Raw genomic sequence first — 18,878 nt, 5'->3', positions numbered from 1 at the left:
GCACCTGGGTGGCTCAGTCAGTTAAGCAGCCGACTTCGGCTCAGTTCATGATCTTGCCGTTCGAGAGTTCGAGCCCCACATCGGCCTCTGTGCTGACAGCTCAGAGCCTGGAGCCTGCTTCGGATTCTGTGTCTCCCTCTCTCTCTACCCCTCCGCTGCTCACACTCTGTGTCCTCTCTCTCTCTCTCAAAAATAAACATTAAAAAAAATTAAAGTATTACCTGTGCATATGCTACATTTCTAAAGATAAACAACTTCAAGTTTTAGTAGTTGTTCCTTAAGGGGAGGACATGCCAGGACACATACCATAGGAGAGGGACATTTTTATTGTTTTTGTAAATTTTACTTTTAAGTTTTACAGATTCACTTCTGTAATTTTTTATTTTAAAAAAAAATGCTTATTTATTTTGAGACAAAGGAGGGGAGAACGTGAATGAAGGAGGGGCAGAGAGAGAGGCAGACAGAATCTCAAGCAGGCTCCATGCTGTCAGGGCAGAGCCCGATGTGGGGCTCGATCTCACGAACCACGAGATCATGGCCTGAGCCAAGTCAGACGCTCAAATTGCCTTAATTTAATATGGTAGAATCTCAACACAAGTGAGAGGCTGCCTGGAAATTTTCAGAATCTTATTTTGGTGAATGGCTCTATAAACTCATACTTTAAAAAACTGTATTAGAAAGTAATAGCTACTTCTTTTCTTTTCTTTTTTATTTTAGAGAGACAGAGGGCATGGGGGAGAGGTGGCAGAGGGAGAGTGAGAATCCCAAGCAGGCTCCACGATCAGTATGGAGCCTGATGCGGGGCTCGACCCCATGACCCTGGGATCATGACTTGAGCTGAAATCGAAAGTCAGACACTCAACTGACTGAGCCACCCAGGTGCCCCAGTAATAACTATTTTCACAAGATTTTGTGGCAGGATAAAGCAAAACTTTACATATTAAATTATAAGAAGAGTCATATTCCAAGGGATGTGAATTCCATGAGTTTGCGCCAATATGTTTTATTTGATAGAATTGTACTCAGAACTTGGACTAATGTTTTATACCCAGCATTCTAATAAAACCAGTTACGTGCAAATACATGTCTTTGCACCAAGTTTCCTGGACCTTTTCCTCATAATACTCACCCTTTTTCCTCCAGAAGGGCTCTTTATAATAAACTATGCATTTGATGACTGATCCCAAAGGGACGCGAGTGATCAGCTGGTTTCTCATCATGGGCAGAGGGGGATTGAAATGGATCTTCATGCCCAGAATAGGAGGAATAGCACTAATCACATACTTAGCCTGAAAGAAAAACGTGGTTAAACAGAGTTCGTGGGGTTTTTTTTTTCCTAATGTTTCTCCTTTATTTTACCCTTGGCCCCCTTTGAGTATCTTCTCTTTTTTTTCCCCCCAAAGGATTTAAGTAATCTCTACACCTGACATGGGGGTCGAACCCACAGCCCCGAGATCAAGAGTCGCACGCTCCACTGACTGAGCCAGCCAGGTGTCCCTCGAGTGTCTGCTTAACAGAAAAACTGGAAGAATCATGTTAAAACCAAAATTAGCCCTTATTGTTCTCTAGTTGGAACCTTCCAATGACTTTCCATCACACCTGGAGTCAAAGCCAAGTCCCCCACACTCACCTCCAAGGCCATGCGTGAAATGAACTCCTGTTACAGCTCTGATCTCCTATTAATCTTCCCCTCACTCCTTTGATTCTGCCACTTGACCGCTTGCTGTTCCTTCATCATGCCAGGCTCGCTTCCACCTCAGGGCCTTTGCACTGGCTGTTCCGTCTACTCGGAACACTCTTTCCTCAGAGAGCCACATGGCGCAACCTCTCATTTTGTATCATCTTATGACCTTATTTAAAATTGCATGACCAACCCCCTCACCCTACCTTCTGACACACCTTCTTCTCCTTGCTGATTGATTTTTTGCCACAGTACTTACCACTATATGCCATACTTTGTATCTTAACCACATATTATGCCCTTTCTTCTTCACTAGAATGTAAGCCACATGAGGGCAGAGAATTTTATTTTTGTTCCCTGTTCTGTTCCCAGTTCCTAGAATAATGCCAGACACATAGAAGGTGCTTGATATTTATTAAATAAATATTTTCTTTGATATCTACTTACATAGGAGCCCAATACAGAGGGTTGAATATGATTTTGTAACTCTGCCCTCTCCTCCGATATTCTGGTTCTCTTTTCCCTTCTTTCACACCCTTTTGGCAAAGGGGATGTCTGTAAAGTCTGGAATATTCTTGGCTTTATTTAAGCTTTGGTTATCAATGGGACTCTGGCCACTTCCCATAGTTTAGGGCTCTTGGTTACCTCATACACCTCCTGGTTTAGGGTCTCCACAAGGACATTTTCTCCTGTCTGGTCAATGTGGGTCACAGGCCTCTCCAGCTTCACTTGGTCCCCAAGGAGGTCCATTATCCGCTCACTCACTTGACCAGATCCGCCCACAAATTTCCTCTCCTGCAGAGAAAAGGGGACTCAAGAGATGGGCAGGAAATATAGGAATGGGTTTCAATTATTAAGTTGCTAGATTTTCTCATACATCTCTATGCAACACACGAAAGGTTGCATTTTGCTGTTGCCAATAGTGTCTTCTTTAAACAATTTTTTTAAATGTTTATTTATTTTTGAGAGAGAGACAGAGAGAGAGAGAGGGAGAGAGAGCTCATGCACGAGCAGGGGAGGGGCAGAGAGAGAGGGAGACACAGAATCAGAAGCAGGCTCCAACTCATGAACGTGGGGCTCCAACTCATGAACCGCGACATCATGACCTGAGCTGAAGTCGGACACTCAACTGACTGAGCCACCCAGGCGCCCCCCGCCAACAGCGTCTTTGGTCATTGTTTTCTAACTAGTGATTGCCGGCTTTGGACAAAATTACAGGCCTTCTAACAAGGTGACTGTTTTTTGTGGATTCCCAGGCTTCACCCTCTGCTGGACATCCTCAGCCTGGCCCCCATGTACCCACCTGCCCGGCCCCTGCCCCTGCCTCGTGTCCCACCTGCATCCTTCAGTTGGGTGGCCAGGTCTGGTGAAGTTCCAGTCGCAGCTGGGCCACTGCTTGCCTGAGCGCACTTAAGCCTGTTTTTCCCTTCCTTGTTTCTCAGGCTGAGAACCTCCCTGGCCCAGCTACCCCCAGGCCACCTGACTCTCTGTTGCAGGCTACCGATCTCATCCTGGGTCAGGTGCCTGTTGCTTCTGAATGTTCTGCGTGGCTGTGCGCACGGTTGAGCTGACTGCTTTCTCCTAAATTTTCAGTTCAGTCATTTGTTTAAAATTTTATCTAAATCCAAGTTAGTTAACATAGAGTGTAATAATGATCTCAGTCGGGAGTAGCATTGAGTGACTCATCACTGACATACAACACCCAGTGCTCATCCCAACAAGTGCCCTCCTCAATACCCCTCACCCATTTAGCCCATCCCCCCACCCACAGCCCCTCCAGCAACCCTCAGTTTGTTCTCTGCGTCTAAGAGTGTCTTATGGTTTGCGGTTCAGTTGAGTTTTTAAAAGATTATTTCAAATGGGTCTGAGACGAAGGAAAAGGAGAAGGACAAAGCGATAGAGGAAATGGACTCAGAGAAGAAGGAGGGGGAGGAGGGGAAGCGGCGGGGGGCGGGGGGGGGAGAATGAGGAAGGGGAAAGAAGGAAATTGACCACCAAGCAGATTATGTAAGATCTCTAATTCACTTCCTACTGGGCCTGGCACAGGGCTTCACACAATGCTGGAGCTCAGGAAGCAAGGAACGAATGAATGAATGAATGAATGAATGAAGGCATGAGTGAATGAATTTTGTGTGGTTATGTGTGTTTGAGATTGAAAGTGCATTTCTGACTGCAAAAGTATGTTAGAGACGTAAGCCTAAACTTAAAACCACATTGGCTGCTGGGCTCTCACGCTGTGTACTGAACAGGCTGTCCTTTAACCAAAGCCACTCGGAGCTGCCATCGTGAAGTTCGAACGTCCACGAGCCTGCCTCCTGCTTCATCCATCGTGAATACCATCCATTCATGATACCAATCTTTTATTTAGGTGTGGTGGTTTTCTGCTGGAATGGTGGGGGAATGGATGGGTACCTGCCCTCCATTGGTTGTTGAGATGATCCTGGTCGTGCCCCCACACTGCTTCACATACCACAGGAACCAGAGAGCAGAGACCTCGTGGGTCTCCGCAGTGACACACAGGTTCACAAAGAGAGTGGCAAGCTGCTTGGCAGATCTGCTCAGGAAGAAACAAGAGCACAATGAGCAAACGTGGGAGGGCATCTTCTTCATACCCTGGAAATTATTCAGGCAATAAACTTACTTGGCTAACTGTAGCGCAGTTTGGCTGTGTCGTCACTAGAAATCGTCACTAGAGTCCAGTATTATAAAACATGACATCAGAGAGCTTGGGGGAATGAGATTTATTTTCCTCTTACCCCAAACGGCTTACTGAGACTCAGCTTGTATTCCATTTGGGGTGCTATCATGATTTCTCTCCATATACCAGCTCCTCTTCCCGTGGTCCCCATCTCAGTGAAAGGCAACATCATTCACCCAACTGCTAAGGCCAACGCTCTAGAAAGCAACCCTGATTTCTCTCTTTCCATCACTCGCCCCCCAATCCACTCAATCAGGAAGTCACGTTGTCTCTCGCTACACCACTCCACCTTCACCACTACCAATTTAGCATCCTCTCTTGCCAGGAGTACTGTAATTATTTCTTCTAGACTGGTCTCTCTGCCTCCACTCATCATTACCTGGTGTCCATTCACGGCACTCAAAGCCAGAAGCTTTTTACCCACTCCCCACTGTGGTGTTCCTTCTGTAGTGTAAATCAAGCCATGTCCTTCTCCTGTTTTAAACCCTTCAATGGCATCCTATCAAAACCAGAATAGAATCTGGATCTTTCCCCTTTGCCTGCAAAGCCCTAAGTGACCTAGCCCAGGCCTCCTTTTTCTACCTTGTTCTGTACCCTCTCTACTTCTTTTTTATTTTAACATTTGTTGCAAGACAGAGAGAGAGAGAGAGAGAGAGAGAGAGAGAGAATGAGAATCTTAAGCAGGTTCCACACTCAGTGAAGAGCCTGAGTTGGGGGTTCAATCCCATGACCCTGGGATCATGACTTGGGCTGAAATCAAGAGTTGGATGCTCAACTGACTGAGCCACTCATGTGTCCCCCCTCTCTACTTCTTCTAATGTCTCCTCAGAAAGATGAACTCTTCTGGGTCCATGAAGACGAACACCAGCTCCCACATACCCAGAACCCTGGCATTCTCTATCACTTTACCATTGTATGGTGTCTTTAGAACCCTTTTTGCTGTCTTAAATTAAATTTCACTGTGTTCTATTGACATCATAATGTGTCCCCCATTATAATATCAATCAATGGGAACAGGAATCTTAATAAAATAGTGTCTGGCGCATAGTAAGCACTCAACAATTACTTGTTGGATGACTGAATGCATGAACAGTTATCAGTTAAACATTATTTTAAAATTACCAAGAATGTGCAAAGGATATGCTAGGGTGCTGTCCCAACCACAGAAATAGTCGCGATTATTTATTCAGTTATTTTAGTGTCTCATGGAAGATAAGCTCAAAAGATGGATAAGGGGAAAAAGCAATTAACAGAGCATAGAGAGGTGAACTTTTGCTTGGGGCTGGCAGTTCAATAGCGGAAGGATATATCGTATCTGGAGGCCAACAAGAAAGTGAAGGATCTCATGTAACTCCAACGACTCAGTTATGGCTAACACTTTCTTCTTTGAAAATTTTTTAAGTGTGTATTTATTTTTGAGAGCGAGAGAGAGAGAGAGAGACAGAGCATAAGCGAGGCGGGGGTGGGGAGGGGTGGAGGTGCAGAGAGAGAGGGAGACACAGAATCCGAAGCAGGCTCCAGGCTCTGAGCTGTGTCAGCACAGAGCCCGATGCGCGGCTCGAACTCGTGAACTGCGAGATCGTGACCTGAGCTGAAGTCGGACGCTCAACCGACTGAGCCACCCAGGTGCCCCTATCTAACACTTCCTAAAATTCACTAGTACAGATGTGTACTCTGAGACATCTTTAATAAGAATCAATCCCCCTTTTGGCTTTGACGGAAAGCGTGCATGATGTTACTCTGCTTATATCTGAGGCAGAGCTTGGCACCTGGTAGCGTTGACAGTGGGTGGACAGAGGGAGACAATCCCAAGAACCGATGTGAGGTTCAAACCCACGAACTGTGAGATCGTGACTTGAGCCGAATGCTCACCTGACGGAGCCACCCAGGCACCCCCCCCTACTCCCTGGTTTTCAAACCTGTTGCACTGAAATGTCGTAACAACTCTATAAGACAGCAGTTTGCTCCCAGGTTACAAGCCTGAAAACCGCGTCTCAGAGAGGCTAGTAAATATGTCTTACAAGGTGCACCAAACGGTACGACTTCACACCAGATCGTACCTGCTTCAAACCTCATGCTTTTAAGGCCTCGAAATGCTTTATAATGAGCTGACAGTCCCATTAGCCTGAAACTAGTACAATAATCTATGTTGAAGCGGCTTAAAGTTAGTTTCCTAAGATTCCTCATGATAACCGAAGGGATGGCGATTGTTGACCCAGGCTTTCTTTGCAAAGGCAATTGGTGGCATGTGTGTAAAGCAAACACCCCGACATTAGTTTGAAATATTACTTGAGGGGCGCCTGGGTGGCTCAGTCGGTGGAGGGTCTGACTGTTGATTTCGGCTCAGGTCATGATCTCGCGGTTGGTGAGTTTGAGCCCCGCGTGGGGTTCTGCACTGAAAGGGCGGAGCCTGCTTGGGATTTTCTCTCTCTCTGCCCCTCCCCAGCTCGTGCTCTCTCTGTCTCTGTCTCTCTCGAAATAAACAGATAAACTTAAAAAAAAAAATAAAATATTACTTCAAAGTGAAAACATTCTTTGCTGTCTCCCCATGTCCTATTTATTTTGTTCCTTGACTTGTAAGTGAACTTGGGGGGCATGAGGTAAGGGGAGTAATAAATAAGTAAAATTTAGCAGTGGCCCAGCTAGACGGCCAAGATTAAACACAAAAACACTGCTGTGATTCTAGGTATTATTGTTGCCAACTGGGTGGGAGACAAATAATCCTGGTTTGAAATGGAGGGAGATCTAAAAGTAATTCTCTTTGGAGGGCCAGGCCATTCCTAATCCTTTATTTGATTTGCTCTGGGAGCTTTAGTGAGAAAAGAAATGAGAAGAACAGGTCAAGGAAGCTTGTGCAATAATATTTTCATGTTCTTTGCCCTGTTGACTTTTTAGAAGATAAATGTTATTATATTTTTCTACATGAAAAATACATACACATTATATAAAATTTGGAAAATTCATAAAATAAGAAGGTGAGGGAATGAGCATCTTCCATATTTCTGCCCCCCAAAAGGTAATCACTGGTTTCATTTTGGGACTTTTTTTTAGTTTACAGGCTTTGGAAAGTGTATTTACATAACCTTGACCACATTGTAAATTTAACTTGTTTCTGAAAAGTACTTTTTTTTTTTTGAAAAACACTTTTTAAATGGTAATAACTGGAAGACTGATCAACATTATTCTTGGAACATATAACTGTGCTTTAGTTTGAGTAACAATAAGTTGGATGTTTTGGGGATTATCTCCTTTAAAACAAGAAAATGATACCACGTAGATCTTGCCTAGAAAAATTTAAAAATTACCTTGTGTTCATATAATCTTAGTATCTCAGAGTGTTTTATTTTGTCAACCAACAACCTAGAATATTCACGAATGGGGGGTTTAGGCCAAGGCCTATGGTAGAAAAAGTCAGATCTCTATAATCCCAAGGAAATACAATGCGTGCCTTCTTCAAGGAGCTTCAAAGCTCTCTTGGAAAAGAAAAAACCTTACTGACTTTATGAAAAGCGCTTTGTAATGGAAGTTATAAAATAAATGCAGATAATTAAATCCTCACTATATTTCGAAAATCTAATGTATAGAATTTAAAATATTGAAATTGGACTACAATACAAATAAGTTGTATTGCAAACTGCATTCTCAAAAAAACGTGGTAAATAGCTTAAGCGTTTAAAAAGATATCATTTGGGGCGCCTGGGTGGCTCAGTCAGTTGAGCGTCCGACTTCAGCTCACGTCACGATCTCACGGTTTGTGAGTTCGAGCCCCACGTCGGGCTCTGTGCCGACAGCTCGGAGCCTGGAGCCTGCTTCGGATTCTGTGTCTCCCTCTCTCTCTGCCCCACCCCCATGTGTGCTCTGTCTCTCTCTGTCTCTCAAAAATAAATAAATGTAAAAAAAAATTTTTTTTAAAGATATCATTAATAATAGGCATTGATTTCATGATAATGAAAGGATTTTACTATTCCAGAATTGGTTGTTTTCAAAGGTTGAAAATATCGGAGAAGCACAGAGATGTTTTGAACAGAATATTCTATAATAATAAAAATTATGAAAAACTGGAGGTGACCAAAATGTCCATCAGGAAGATAAGGGATAAATGCACTATAGCACTTGCTTTCCATGGAATATTCTGCAATCATAATATATGATAGTTAATGAGGCATTTTTAATGACATGGATCAATGTTTGCGCTGTAGTATTCAGTATTAAAAACATTTTGATGGATGTCCATTGCTTTTGCATTACATATATAGTTTCCTCTTTAAAAATGACATCATATATGTGTTTAATATAAAGTTTTTCCAAGCCATTAAATATTTTTCCACGACATGATCAAAAAAACTTTTTTTTGTGTGCGTGCATGCGCGCAAGGGGGAGGGACAGAGGAGGAGAGAGAGAATCCCAAGTGGACTCCACACCATCGGTGCAGAACCGGACACAGGACACAAACCCACGGACTCCGAGATCATAACCTGAACTGAAATCAAGAGTTGGGACACTTAACCCACTGAGCCACCCAGGAGCCCCTACAACATGATTTTAAAAGACCAGAATATTCTAGTTCTTGGGTGCCCCATTATTAATTTAACCAATCTTTTGTTTTGGGAACATATAAATTTTCCCTTTTAAAATTAATGCTTTGAATCTCCTTCTTTTTCCCCTTCTCCCTGTATGCCTTTCTCCTGCTCTTCTTTTCTCTGTCCTTCTTTTTTTTTTTAATTTTTTTTTAATGTTTTTATTTATTTTTGAGACAGAGAGAGACAGAGCATGAGTGGGGGTGGGGCAGAGAGAGAGGGAGACACAGAATCCAAAGCAGGCTCCAGGCTCTGAGCTGTCAGCACAGAGCCCGACTCGGGGCTTGAACTCACGGACTGTGAGTTCATGACCCGAGCTGAAGTCGGACACTTAACCGACTGAGCCACCCAGGCGCCCCATAAGTTGTTCTACATAAAGATGGTGGCACATTCTGGTCTGTTCTGAGGACTTTTTTGGGGGGTAATACCCCCTCTGTGATGCATAGCTATTCTAAAGATGTCTAGACATCTTCAGGACCGAAGCCACTTCCAAAATTTCTCAGCATTCCATGGGGCCGAATGCCGTGGTTTTAGACACAAAGCAGTTCCAGAGCCATTGAATGGTGCTGCTAAATAAACCTGAAAGACGGTCGGAGTAAATGCCTGCGTGGGGAGTCTCACTCTGTCCAGCAGATCTTGTCTAGCAGCTCCTTCATGGTCATGTGGTCCCACTCCTCTGCAAGGGGTGCCTTCCACGGGGCATCACTGGGGATCTACACTCAGGTAAGGGTTCGGGGAGGGGGGGGGGAACACAAATGTAACTTTCCATTTTAAATAGCGCTCTCAATAGTATTAAAAACTCTACCTTGAAGAAGGAAAACGTAAGCTTTCCAAATTCTCCCAGTAAGGATTTTTACTGCCTGACTGAAGCGGTTTGTGTAGCGTTCCTATTATCGGTCTACACCACCGGATCCATATTTAATTTCCGGTAACACGCCCCGCACAATCAACGGAGGCTACGTTGAAATCGGGCCACTTGCAAAAGTCGATGACCAAGTTACTCCTTTAGAGGCAGCATTCATAAATTTAGCTCTTTAACCAGGACCAGACAGGCGTACTAAGTCACACCTAAATTGGAGTTGCAGGTCAAGCTCCGTGTGTGTCAAAAGACCTTAGGAGTCTTATTCTGCTATGTCCTGAGGACTTTCTAAATTAGAAACGTCCTGCCAGGAAGGCTGAGTGGTATATCGTCTTCTCCCCCCCTCACCGGTGATACACAGACAGCACTCTGGTGGACGTCTTACTCGTTTAGAGGGTAGAAACAAGTTCATTCGCCCATTTCGTAAATCTGCACGGAGATACCTTCTGTACGAAACCATACGCTAGGCATTACTGATACATAATCCTTTCCTTCTCTTAAGGACTAAGCTTATGAAAAATACAAATGCAGTCAAAGAAGCTTTAGTGAGCTTTACCTCTCGTCCCATGTCATCCATCGTCCTCCACAGGTTGTTATGATCTAGGTACACAATTGGGTTCCACACAGGTGGGAAGGGGCCCCTGAAGGGGTATGATTTGCCCTGTGAGATAGAAGGTATTTTTAAAAGGAAACATTCACTATAATGTAAAAATACTCAAATTCCTTGTCAATTTGTGACATACACTTAAGTGTTTTAATTCCTTGTGTCCTTAGAACCCTACTTAGCTTTTCAGCATAGAAATTTCCAGCTCAGGGGCGCCTGGGTGGCGCAGTCGGTTAAGCGTCCGACTTCAGCCAGGTCACGATCTCGCGGTCCGTGAGTTCGAGCCCCGCATCAGGCTCTGGGCTGATGGCTCAGAGCCTGGAGCCTGCTTCCCATTCTGTGTCTCCCTCTCTCTCTGCCCCTCCCCCGTTCATGCTCTGTCTCTCTCTGTCTCAAAAATAAATAAATGTTAAAAAAAAAAAAAAAAAAAAAAAAGAAATTTCCAGCTCAATTCTCTGTTACCTAAATAAATTTGGTGCCAACCCCCCCAAAAAACAATAAAAAGGTTTCTCTCTGAAATTAGAACCCCTACCACGAAAAATTTAAATGCCGGTACATTAGTGGGGTTACCAAAAGTTATCTCATTTGCCAGTGATACTTGCAAATACCTCAGAGTGATGGGACCCTATGGGTCTGGAGGATCAGAAAAACAACTATAAATGTTACACAAGGTAGAAGAAGATGAAAAACCGATTGTAGGGATGTAAACATATGTAGGAAGAGCCATAAGACAGAGCCCAGCAAGCTTTTCCAAGCAATCATAGGTGCTAGGTCAACAAAGAGTTCCCGGAGGAATTTCAAGGTCAAAGCAGAAAGAAGACACAATTCAGAGGCACCTGGGTGGTTGAGTTGGTTAATCGTCCAATTCGTGATTTCGGCTCAGGTCATGATCTCGGGGTCATGGGATTGAGCCCCTTGTCAGGCTCCATGCTAAGTGTGGAACCTGCTTAAGATTCTCTCTCTCTCTCTCTCTCTCTCTCTCTCTCTCTCTGTCTCTCTCTCTCTCTCCCCCTCCCTCCACCTGCTCCCCACCCCCTCTAAAATTAAAAAAAAAAATAAAGAAGAGAAAATTTCTTTTTTCTTTTAATGTTTATTTTTGAGACAGAGCATGAGTGGGGGAGCGGCAGAGAGAGAGGGAAACACAGAATCCAAAGCAGGCTCCAGGCTCTGAGCTGTCAGCACAGAGCCTGATGCGGGCCTCGAACCCACGAACCCGTGAGATCATGACCTGAGCCGAAGTTGGACGCTCAACCGACTGAGCCACCCAGGCGCCCCAAGAAGAAACAGTTTCAAGCCTCTCTTGGGAACATATTTGTACTACCTGGTTCTCCCAGCAGGGTAGGGACACCTCAACACAGAGATAAAGGACACATATTTCTCCAAAGATTAGTGATAAGACAGCCTGTAAATCATCTCTGGGAAGTTTAACCCAATGGCAGTTGGGGAGACGCACAAAAAGCACTTTGGGTTAACCTGAAAGCCTGAGTCACAAGTCAGGCTGTGCTTCTGACATCATCTTTCCCCCAACGTGGGATAACTCAAGGTCCGTGGTCAGCCAAAATGTCACCGTAACTCTGAGTCGGTCAGGAAAGACTCATCTCACACCGATTTTGTAGGCAGAGAAATGAGTTGGGAAATGAGAAGACATTTTGTGCTCATTCTTGTATTCATTCTGTGGTCATGCTGGTCTTCTCTTTCGAACGAGGCCGTAAAGTTCTCAGGGAAGATTTATGATGCAGGCTTACTTTTCTTCTTGTGTTATGTAGAGTTCTCCAGAGAAACAGAACCAAGACCATTGTGTGTGTGTGTGTGTGTGTGTGTGTGTGTGTGTGTGTGTGTCTGTGTGTGTATGGCAGGGTGTGGAGAAGGAGATTTATTTTAAAAAATTGGCTCACACAATTGTGGAGGCTTGTCAAGTCCAAAATCTGCAGGGGAGGCCAGCAGGTTGGAGAGCCAGAGAACTGCACTTCATGTCCAAAGGCTGTCTGCTGGCAGAATTTCCTCTTCCTTCCAGGACCGTGGTCTTTTTCTATTAAGGCCTTCAACTGATTAGACGAGGCCCACTCTCATTATGGAGGCTCATCTACTTTGCTCAAAGTCTACTGATTTCTTTTTTTTTAATTTTTTAATGTTTATGTGTGTGTGTGTGTGTGTGTGTGTGTGTGTGTGTATGAAAGAGAGAGAGAGAGAGAGAGAGAGAGCGAGCGAGCAGGGGACAGAGCAGAGAGGGCAGAGACAGAGGGAGACACAGAATCCCAAGCAGGCTCCAGGCTCTGAGCTGTCAGCACAGAGCCTGACGCGGGGCTTGAACCCACAAACCATGAGATCATGACCTGAGCTGAAGAAGGACGCTTAACTCACTGGGCCACCCAGGCACCGCCCCCCCTCAAAGTCTACTGATTTCAATGTTAATCTCACCTAAAAATACCTTCATGGAAACATCTAGGATAGTGTTTGACCAAATATTGTTATTGTGGCCCAGCCAAGTTAACACATTAACCATCACAGTTTTTAATTAACTTTATTAAGGCATAATTTACATACAATGCAACCATTTTAAATGTACAATTTAGGGAGTTTTGACACATGTATGCACCCATGTCACTACCACCATGATCAAGATAGAAAACATTCCCATCACCCCATAGAAAGTTCTCCTTTGTCCCTTGCCAATCAATTCCTGCCCCTCCTTTTCTTTATTGTCACACAAAACAAAATAGTAACTTTATTTTTTTTAATGTTTTGTTTATTTTTGAGGGAGAGAGAGAGAGAGACAGATCACGAGTAGGGGAGGGGCAGGGAGAGAGGGAGACACAGAATCTGAGGCAGACTTCAACCTCTAATCTGTCAGCACAGACCCTGACACGGGGCTTGAACCCACGAACTGCGAGATCATGACCTGAGCCAAGTCGGAAGCTTAGCTGCCTGGGCCTCTGGAGGCGCCCCCAAAATAGTAACTTTAATTTGTGGTCACACAACCGTCACTTCTGGTTTGTTAAGTTTACATGTCTTCTTTCAGTTTTTAATAAATATTTATTTTTGAGAGAGAAAGAAAGAGAGAGGGGGGAGAGAGGCAGAGAGAGAGGATCTGAAGCGGGCTCTGAGTGGTCAGCCCAGAGCCCGACACGGGGCTCGAACTCCCAAACTGCAAGATCGTGACCCGAGCCGAAGTTGGATGCTTAAATGACTGAGCCACGCAGGTGCTCCTTCTTTCAGTTCTACTGAGATATAACTGACATAAAACTCTGTGGAAGTTTAAAATGTACAGCCTCATGACTTGATTTACATATGCTATGAAGTGATTACATAGTTTAGTTAACACCTATCGCCTTATATAGACACCAAAAAAAGACAAAACTGGGTTTTTCCTTGTGATGAGAACTACTCTCTTGCAAAGTGCCCTTCTCATCACCTCATTCAGAAGCACATGACTTACCACTGATGATATTAATCTTGATCCCTTGGTTAAGGGTGGCTCCTGTCCACTTTCTCCACTGTAAACTTACCATTTTCCCCTTTCCGTGCTCTGTCCTTTGGAAGAGAGTCACTAATTTCAGTCCAACCTCAAGAGGAGATAGGAGAGGGGGGGCGCTCCCGGGTGGCTCAGTCAGTTAAGCGTCTGACATGGCTCAGGTCATGATCTCACGGCTCTTGAGTTCAAGCCCTGCGTCGGGCTCTGTGCTGACGGCTCGGAGCCTGGAGCCTGTTTCAGATTCTGTGTCTCCTTCTTTCTCTGCCCTTCCCCCGTTCATGCTCTGTCTCTCTCTGTCTCAAAAATAAGTAAACGCTAAAAAAAATTAAAATTCTTCTCTAAGGAAGATTTGCCTCCTTCCCCCTTGTTATTTATTTGTTCAATCACCTATTTGCATCACTATGGACTCATATATTTGCTTCATACTCTGGATTGTAATCTAATACTGTATTATTTATTTTGTTGTTCAAATTGTTCCACTCGTGTCCACAGGGAGCTCATTCAGGCTGGCTCTTGTGTCCTTTGCAATGACCCCATCGTTTTGTTTCTTGAGCACTTCCTCGACTTCTGGCACTAGAAGATTCTCTGGCCTCCTCTTCTATTAACTCTGCCTCAACCCTACGATCTGCTGTTTTTTTCAAGGAGACTTCATTCCTTTTAGCAAAAGAATGATATTTAGAAGCAACTCCTGGGGGGTGCCTGAGTGGCTCAATTGGTTGAGTGTCCAACTCTTGATTTGGGGTCAGGTCATGATTCCTGGGTCATGGGCTTGAGCCCTTCGTAGGACTCATGCTGTGCGTGGAGCCTGCCTGGGATTCTCTCTCTCTCTCTCTCTCTCTCTCTCTCTCTCCCCTTCTGCCCTTTCCCCTGCTCGTGCTCTCTCTCTCTCTAAAATAAAGTTAAAAATTAAAAAAAAAAAAAGTAGTGGGTGCCCAGATGGCTCGGTCAGTTAAGTGTCCAACTTTGGCTCGGGTCACGATCTTGCAGTTTGTAAGTTCGAGCCCCACGTCAGGCTCTGTGCTGACAGTTCAGAGCCGGGAGCCTGCTTCAGATTCTGTGTCTCCCTCTTCTCCCTGTCCCTTCCCTGCTCAAGCTCTGTCTCTCTCTCGCTCTCTGTCAAAAATAAGTAAACATTAAAAAAAATTAAAAAACAAAAAGGAAGCAGCTTCTGGCTGCTCCAGATATGCTGACTTAAAAAAAAAACAAAACAGCTCTATTGGGATATAATTCTTCTACCATATCATACAATTTTCATGCTGACTTTTTAAAACCTCTCCTTATGCCTGTATCAGTGTTCAGCACACAGAACATAGTGGAGATCTGTGACCGACCCACGGGATCACTCTCCACAAAGGACGCCTGAGTCCCCATTCCGGCTTTGCCTTTTCCTAAGTTGATTGACACAGAGCAAGTGAGTTGCTTAATCTCCTTGGGCCCCAGACGGCATCTTTCCAACTCAACATCTGTTGGCCGCATCACCTTCCTCCAGGAAGTATGCCCAGATTACCTTAAACGGCTGGGTTAGGGAGCCTTCTCAGTGTCCCAGAGTTCTCCATTTACCATTCATCTGCCACTGTCTCCACTGCACCAGCTTCGTGTATTTCTCATTCTGTGTCACCCCCTGGGATCTCAGCTGTAAGAGCATGGGCTCTGCAGTTGGCCTACCTCGGTCAAGTGATGGGTCTGTCTGCCAGTCACCAGCTGTGTTAAGTTGCTTAGCCTCTCTGGGCCTCAGTCTAGCCGTGTGTAAAACGGAACGACAGCAGCTTCCTCACGGATGTGCTGGGACAATGAAGTGAGTTGAGCCACGTAAGTCACTTTGGACGCTGGCCAGCACGCGGGAGGTTCTCCATAAATGTTGTGTTGCTATTGCTGCAGCTGCTACTGTTGTGATCCTAACCTCCGCATGCCTGGGGACTGCTGCAATGGACAGGTGAGTTCATCTCAGCAGTAGGACCTTGAACTGGATATTTGCTCGACACCCAACGTCCTCAATTCCCACAATGATCGTTTGTACTTAGGTTTTTTTCTTAGTCCTTTTGGGCTGCCATAACAAAGTACCATAGATATTTCTCTCCCATGGTTCTGGAGGCTGGGAAGTCCAAGATCAAGGTGCTGGCAGCTTAAGTGTCTGGTGGGGGCCGCTTCACGGTTTATGATGGCGGTCTTCTTGCTGTGTCCTCCCATGGCAGAAGAGACAAGGGATCTATCTCCCTGGGGTTTCATAATTTTATAAGGGCACTGAGCTCATTCGGGAGGGCTCCAGCTCAGGACCCAGTCACTCCCAAAGGCCCCATCTCCTCATGCTTTCGCATTGTGGGTCAGGATTTCAACATGTGAATTTGGGGGAGCCACATTCAGTGTAGAGCAGATTTCTTAACACTATTATTAACTTCCTACTTTTTTTCTTTTAATTTTTTTAGTGTTTATTTTATTTTTGAGAGAGAGAGAGTGCGAGCAGAGGAGGGGCAGAGAGAGAAGGAGGCACATAATCTGAAGCAGGTTCCAGGCTCTGAACTGTCAGCACAGAGTCCGACGTGGGGCTCGAACCCACGAACCATGAGATCGTGACCTGAGCTGAAGTCGGACACTTAACCAACTGAGCCACCCAGGTGCCCCAACCTTCTTCTTTTCAAGTCTGCCACTGAGCCCAGACCTACTCTGGCGGTTGCCAATTCCCGCCAGGAGAGGAGTGCCAGCCCCTGACCCCCTTCCCACCATGCGCACAAGGTACTTAAGGAAAGAGGGTGAGGGACAGAACTTCAGTATTCAAGAAGCAAGTCAGGCTACCTACCGGGGCAGAGTGCATCCAAGACTGGGAAACAAAGACATCTCCCTAGACTCCTCAGTGTGGCCGAAGGGGATCGGAAACTCTACCCTCACCCAAAAGGTGTTCTTCACCTTTCCCCAGGGCAAGCTCCATGCATGAGTCAGAATAGAGTTCTCAGATTTTAAAAAAATATTTATTTTTGAGCACGCGAGCAGGGGACGGGCAGAAAGAGAGAAGGAGACCAAATCCTAAGCAGGCTCCAGGCTCTGAGCTGTCAGCACAGAGCCCGACGCGGAGCTCAAACCCATGAACCGCAAGATCGTGACCTGAGCCGAGGTCAGACGCTTAATCGACTGAGCCCCCCAGGCGTCTTTAGAGTTCTCAGATTTTGAAACAACTGTCTTTATGTTCCCAGGAGCAGCCCTGGCCATTGGTGCAGATCCTGGCAGTGATGGAGCAGACCCCAACTAACCAATTCTGCTGGGCTTGTTTGTACTTTTCTTTAAGCCCCGCGCTGGTGATTTCTGGCAGAACCAAAGTGTTGCTGAAGACAAACACACACACAAAACCCCCAGAGAGCTCAACTGTTTGGCTGAGTACTATTTTCTTTCCCTCCATCTTGGTCCTAAGGGTTTTTTGGTGGTGGTGGTTTTTTCTTCCCATGGAAGGGGTGACTGTTCCATCTGCTTGTGGCTTTATCTCTTTCTGTCACAGTCACAGTGAGTGTAGCGGGGAATGGATGGGAAATGTCTGGCAAATCATCATGAGCCATCCACCAGCCAGTAAGTATATATTGGTGGCTAATATCAAAATCCCTGCAATACAAATTGAAAAACTTTTTTTGGTTTATTTATTTATTTTTAAAATTTTTTTTGTTAAAAAACATTTTTTTAATGTTTATTTATTTTTAGGAGACAGAAACAGAGCACGAGTCGGGGACGGACAGAGGGAGGGAGACACAGAATCCGAAGCAGTCTTCAAGCTCCGAGCTGTCAGCACAGAGCCCGACGCAGGGCTCGAACTCACAAACCACGAGATCATGACCTGAGCCAAAGTCGGACGCCCAACCGACTTTGCCACCCAGGCGCCCCTGTTTATTTATTTTTTTGACAGAGAAAGAGAGAGAGAGAGAGAATAAGCTGAGGAGGGCAGAGAGAAAGGGAGAGAGAACCCCAAGCAGGCTCTGCACTGTTAGCAGACAGCCCAATGCGGGGCTTGATCTCACGAACCGTGAGATCGTGACCTGAGCTGAAATCAGGAGTTGGACGTTTAACCGACTGAGCCACCCAGGCGCCCCACCCTGTGATACAAGTTGAGTAAGCATCGTAGCAAGCACCATGAGGAAGGATTTGAGACCAAGGCACGTTGTTTTACGGGCTTTCTAGAATAAACAGTGGAGCGAAGTGAGCGGCAAACACATGGTACAGAGCAGTCCAAGCTCTTTGGGGGTCACTTCATGGCTGAAAGGCATACATCTTGCTGGTGGGGAGAAAGTGAATCCCAGGAACCATGCTTGATGTGACACAACATAGGGATGTGTATATGTGTGTGTGTTCTACTACAAGAGTTTTAGATGACAAAGAAAATAAAGAAACAGTAGGTATTCCTGAAATCCCACCAAGCGGAAATCTATAGTGGGTATGAACATTTCAGCTATGTTTCTTGCATTCTTTCATGTATTTTCACAATTCTACACTTGAGGCCCTACCGTCCACACAATTGCCTCCCTGCTAGCATCCAGTCAATACCGTATCCTCAACACTTCCCATGTCATTTATGTCCCCGAGAAGCATACTTCCCTTGATGATTACGTAACATTCCACACCACGCAGAGACCAGGAGTTTCTCAAACTGTGATCCAAGGACCCCCTCGGGCTCCCTAAAGTACATTCAGAGAGTCTGTGAGGGTCTCCCTTTTCCAAGCACATGTGAAGGAAGACTTCCTTTATTTATTTCAACCCAAACAACACGCTGCAATGGACTGAATGCCAACACAGATACGAGAATCCAGCTCTCGGCTATCAAGCAGACGTGAAAAAGATATGCAGAATGTAAATCGATGCCACTCACGCATTTTTTTTTTGTTTTGGAAACTATGCATTTCGTACAAATATGTTATATCAGACAGTAATCGGGTTATTGTTATTTTCGGTGAATTAATATTCAAACAATCCTCAATTTTAATTTCTAATATAGTAAAGATAGACAGAGTCACAT

The 18,878-nt window shown here is 45.1% G+C and overlaps 1 protein-coding gene across 1 annotated transcript in view; it reads right to left on the bottom strand.

Moving 5' to 3' along the window:
• Nucleotides 1–18,878, bottom strand: part of MAOB (monoamine oxidase B) — a 114,068-nt gene that overhangs the window by 19,540 nt on the left and 75,650 nt on the right. The window contains exons 4-8 of the mRNA XM_081793372.1: nucleotides 10,372–10,476; nucleotides 9,578–9,669; nucleotides 4,094–4,235; nucleotides 2,327–2,476; nucleotides 1,130–1,289 (exon numbers count right to left, since the gene is read on the bottom strand). Of these exons, the coding sequence (XP_081649498.1) occupies nucleotides 1,130–1,289; nucleotides 2,327–2,476; nucleotides 4,094–4,235; nucleotides 9,578–9,669; nucleotides 10,372–10,476 (649 nt within the window). The remainder of the gene's footprint in view (nucleotides 1–1,129; nucleotides 1,290–2,326; nucleotides 2,477–4,093; nucleotides 4,236–9,577; nucleotides 9,670–10,371; nucleotides 10,477–18,878) is intronic.

The sequence above is a fragment of the Panthera onca genome, chromosome X (genome assembly GCF_046562875.1).
Source record: "Panthera onca isolate mPanOnc1 chromosome X, mPanOnc1 haplotype 2, whole genome shotgun sequence".
NCBI classification, from domain to species: domain Eukaryota; kingdom Metazoa; phylum Chordata; class Mammalia; order Carnivora; family Felidae; genus Panthera; species Panthera onca.
The sequence above is the reverse complement of the archived record's forward strand: the minus strand, read 5'-3'. Positions and strand labels throughout refer to the sequence as shown.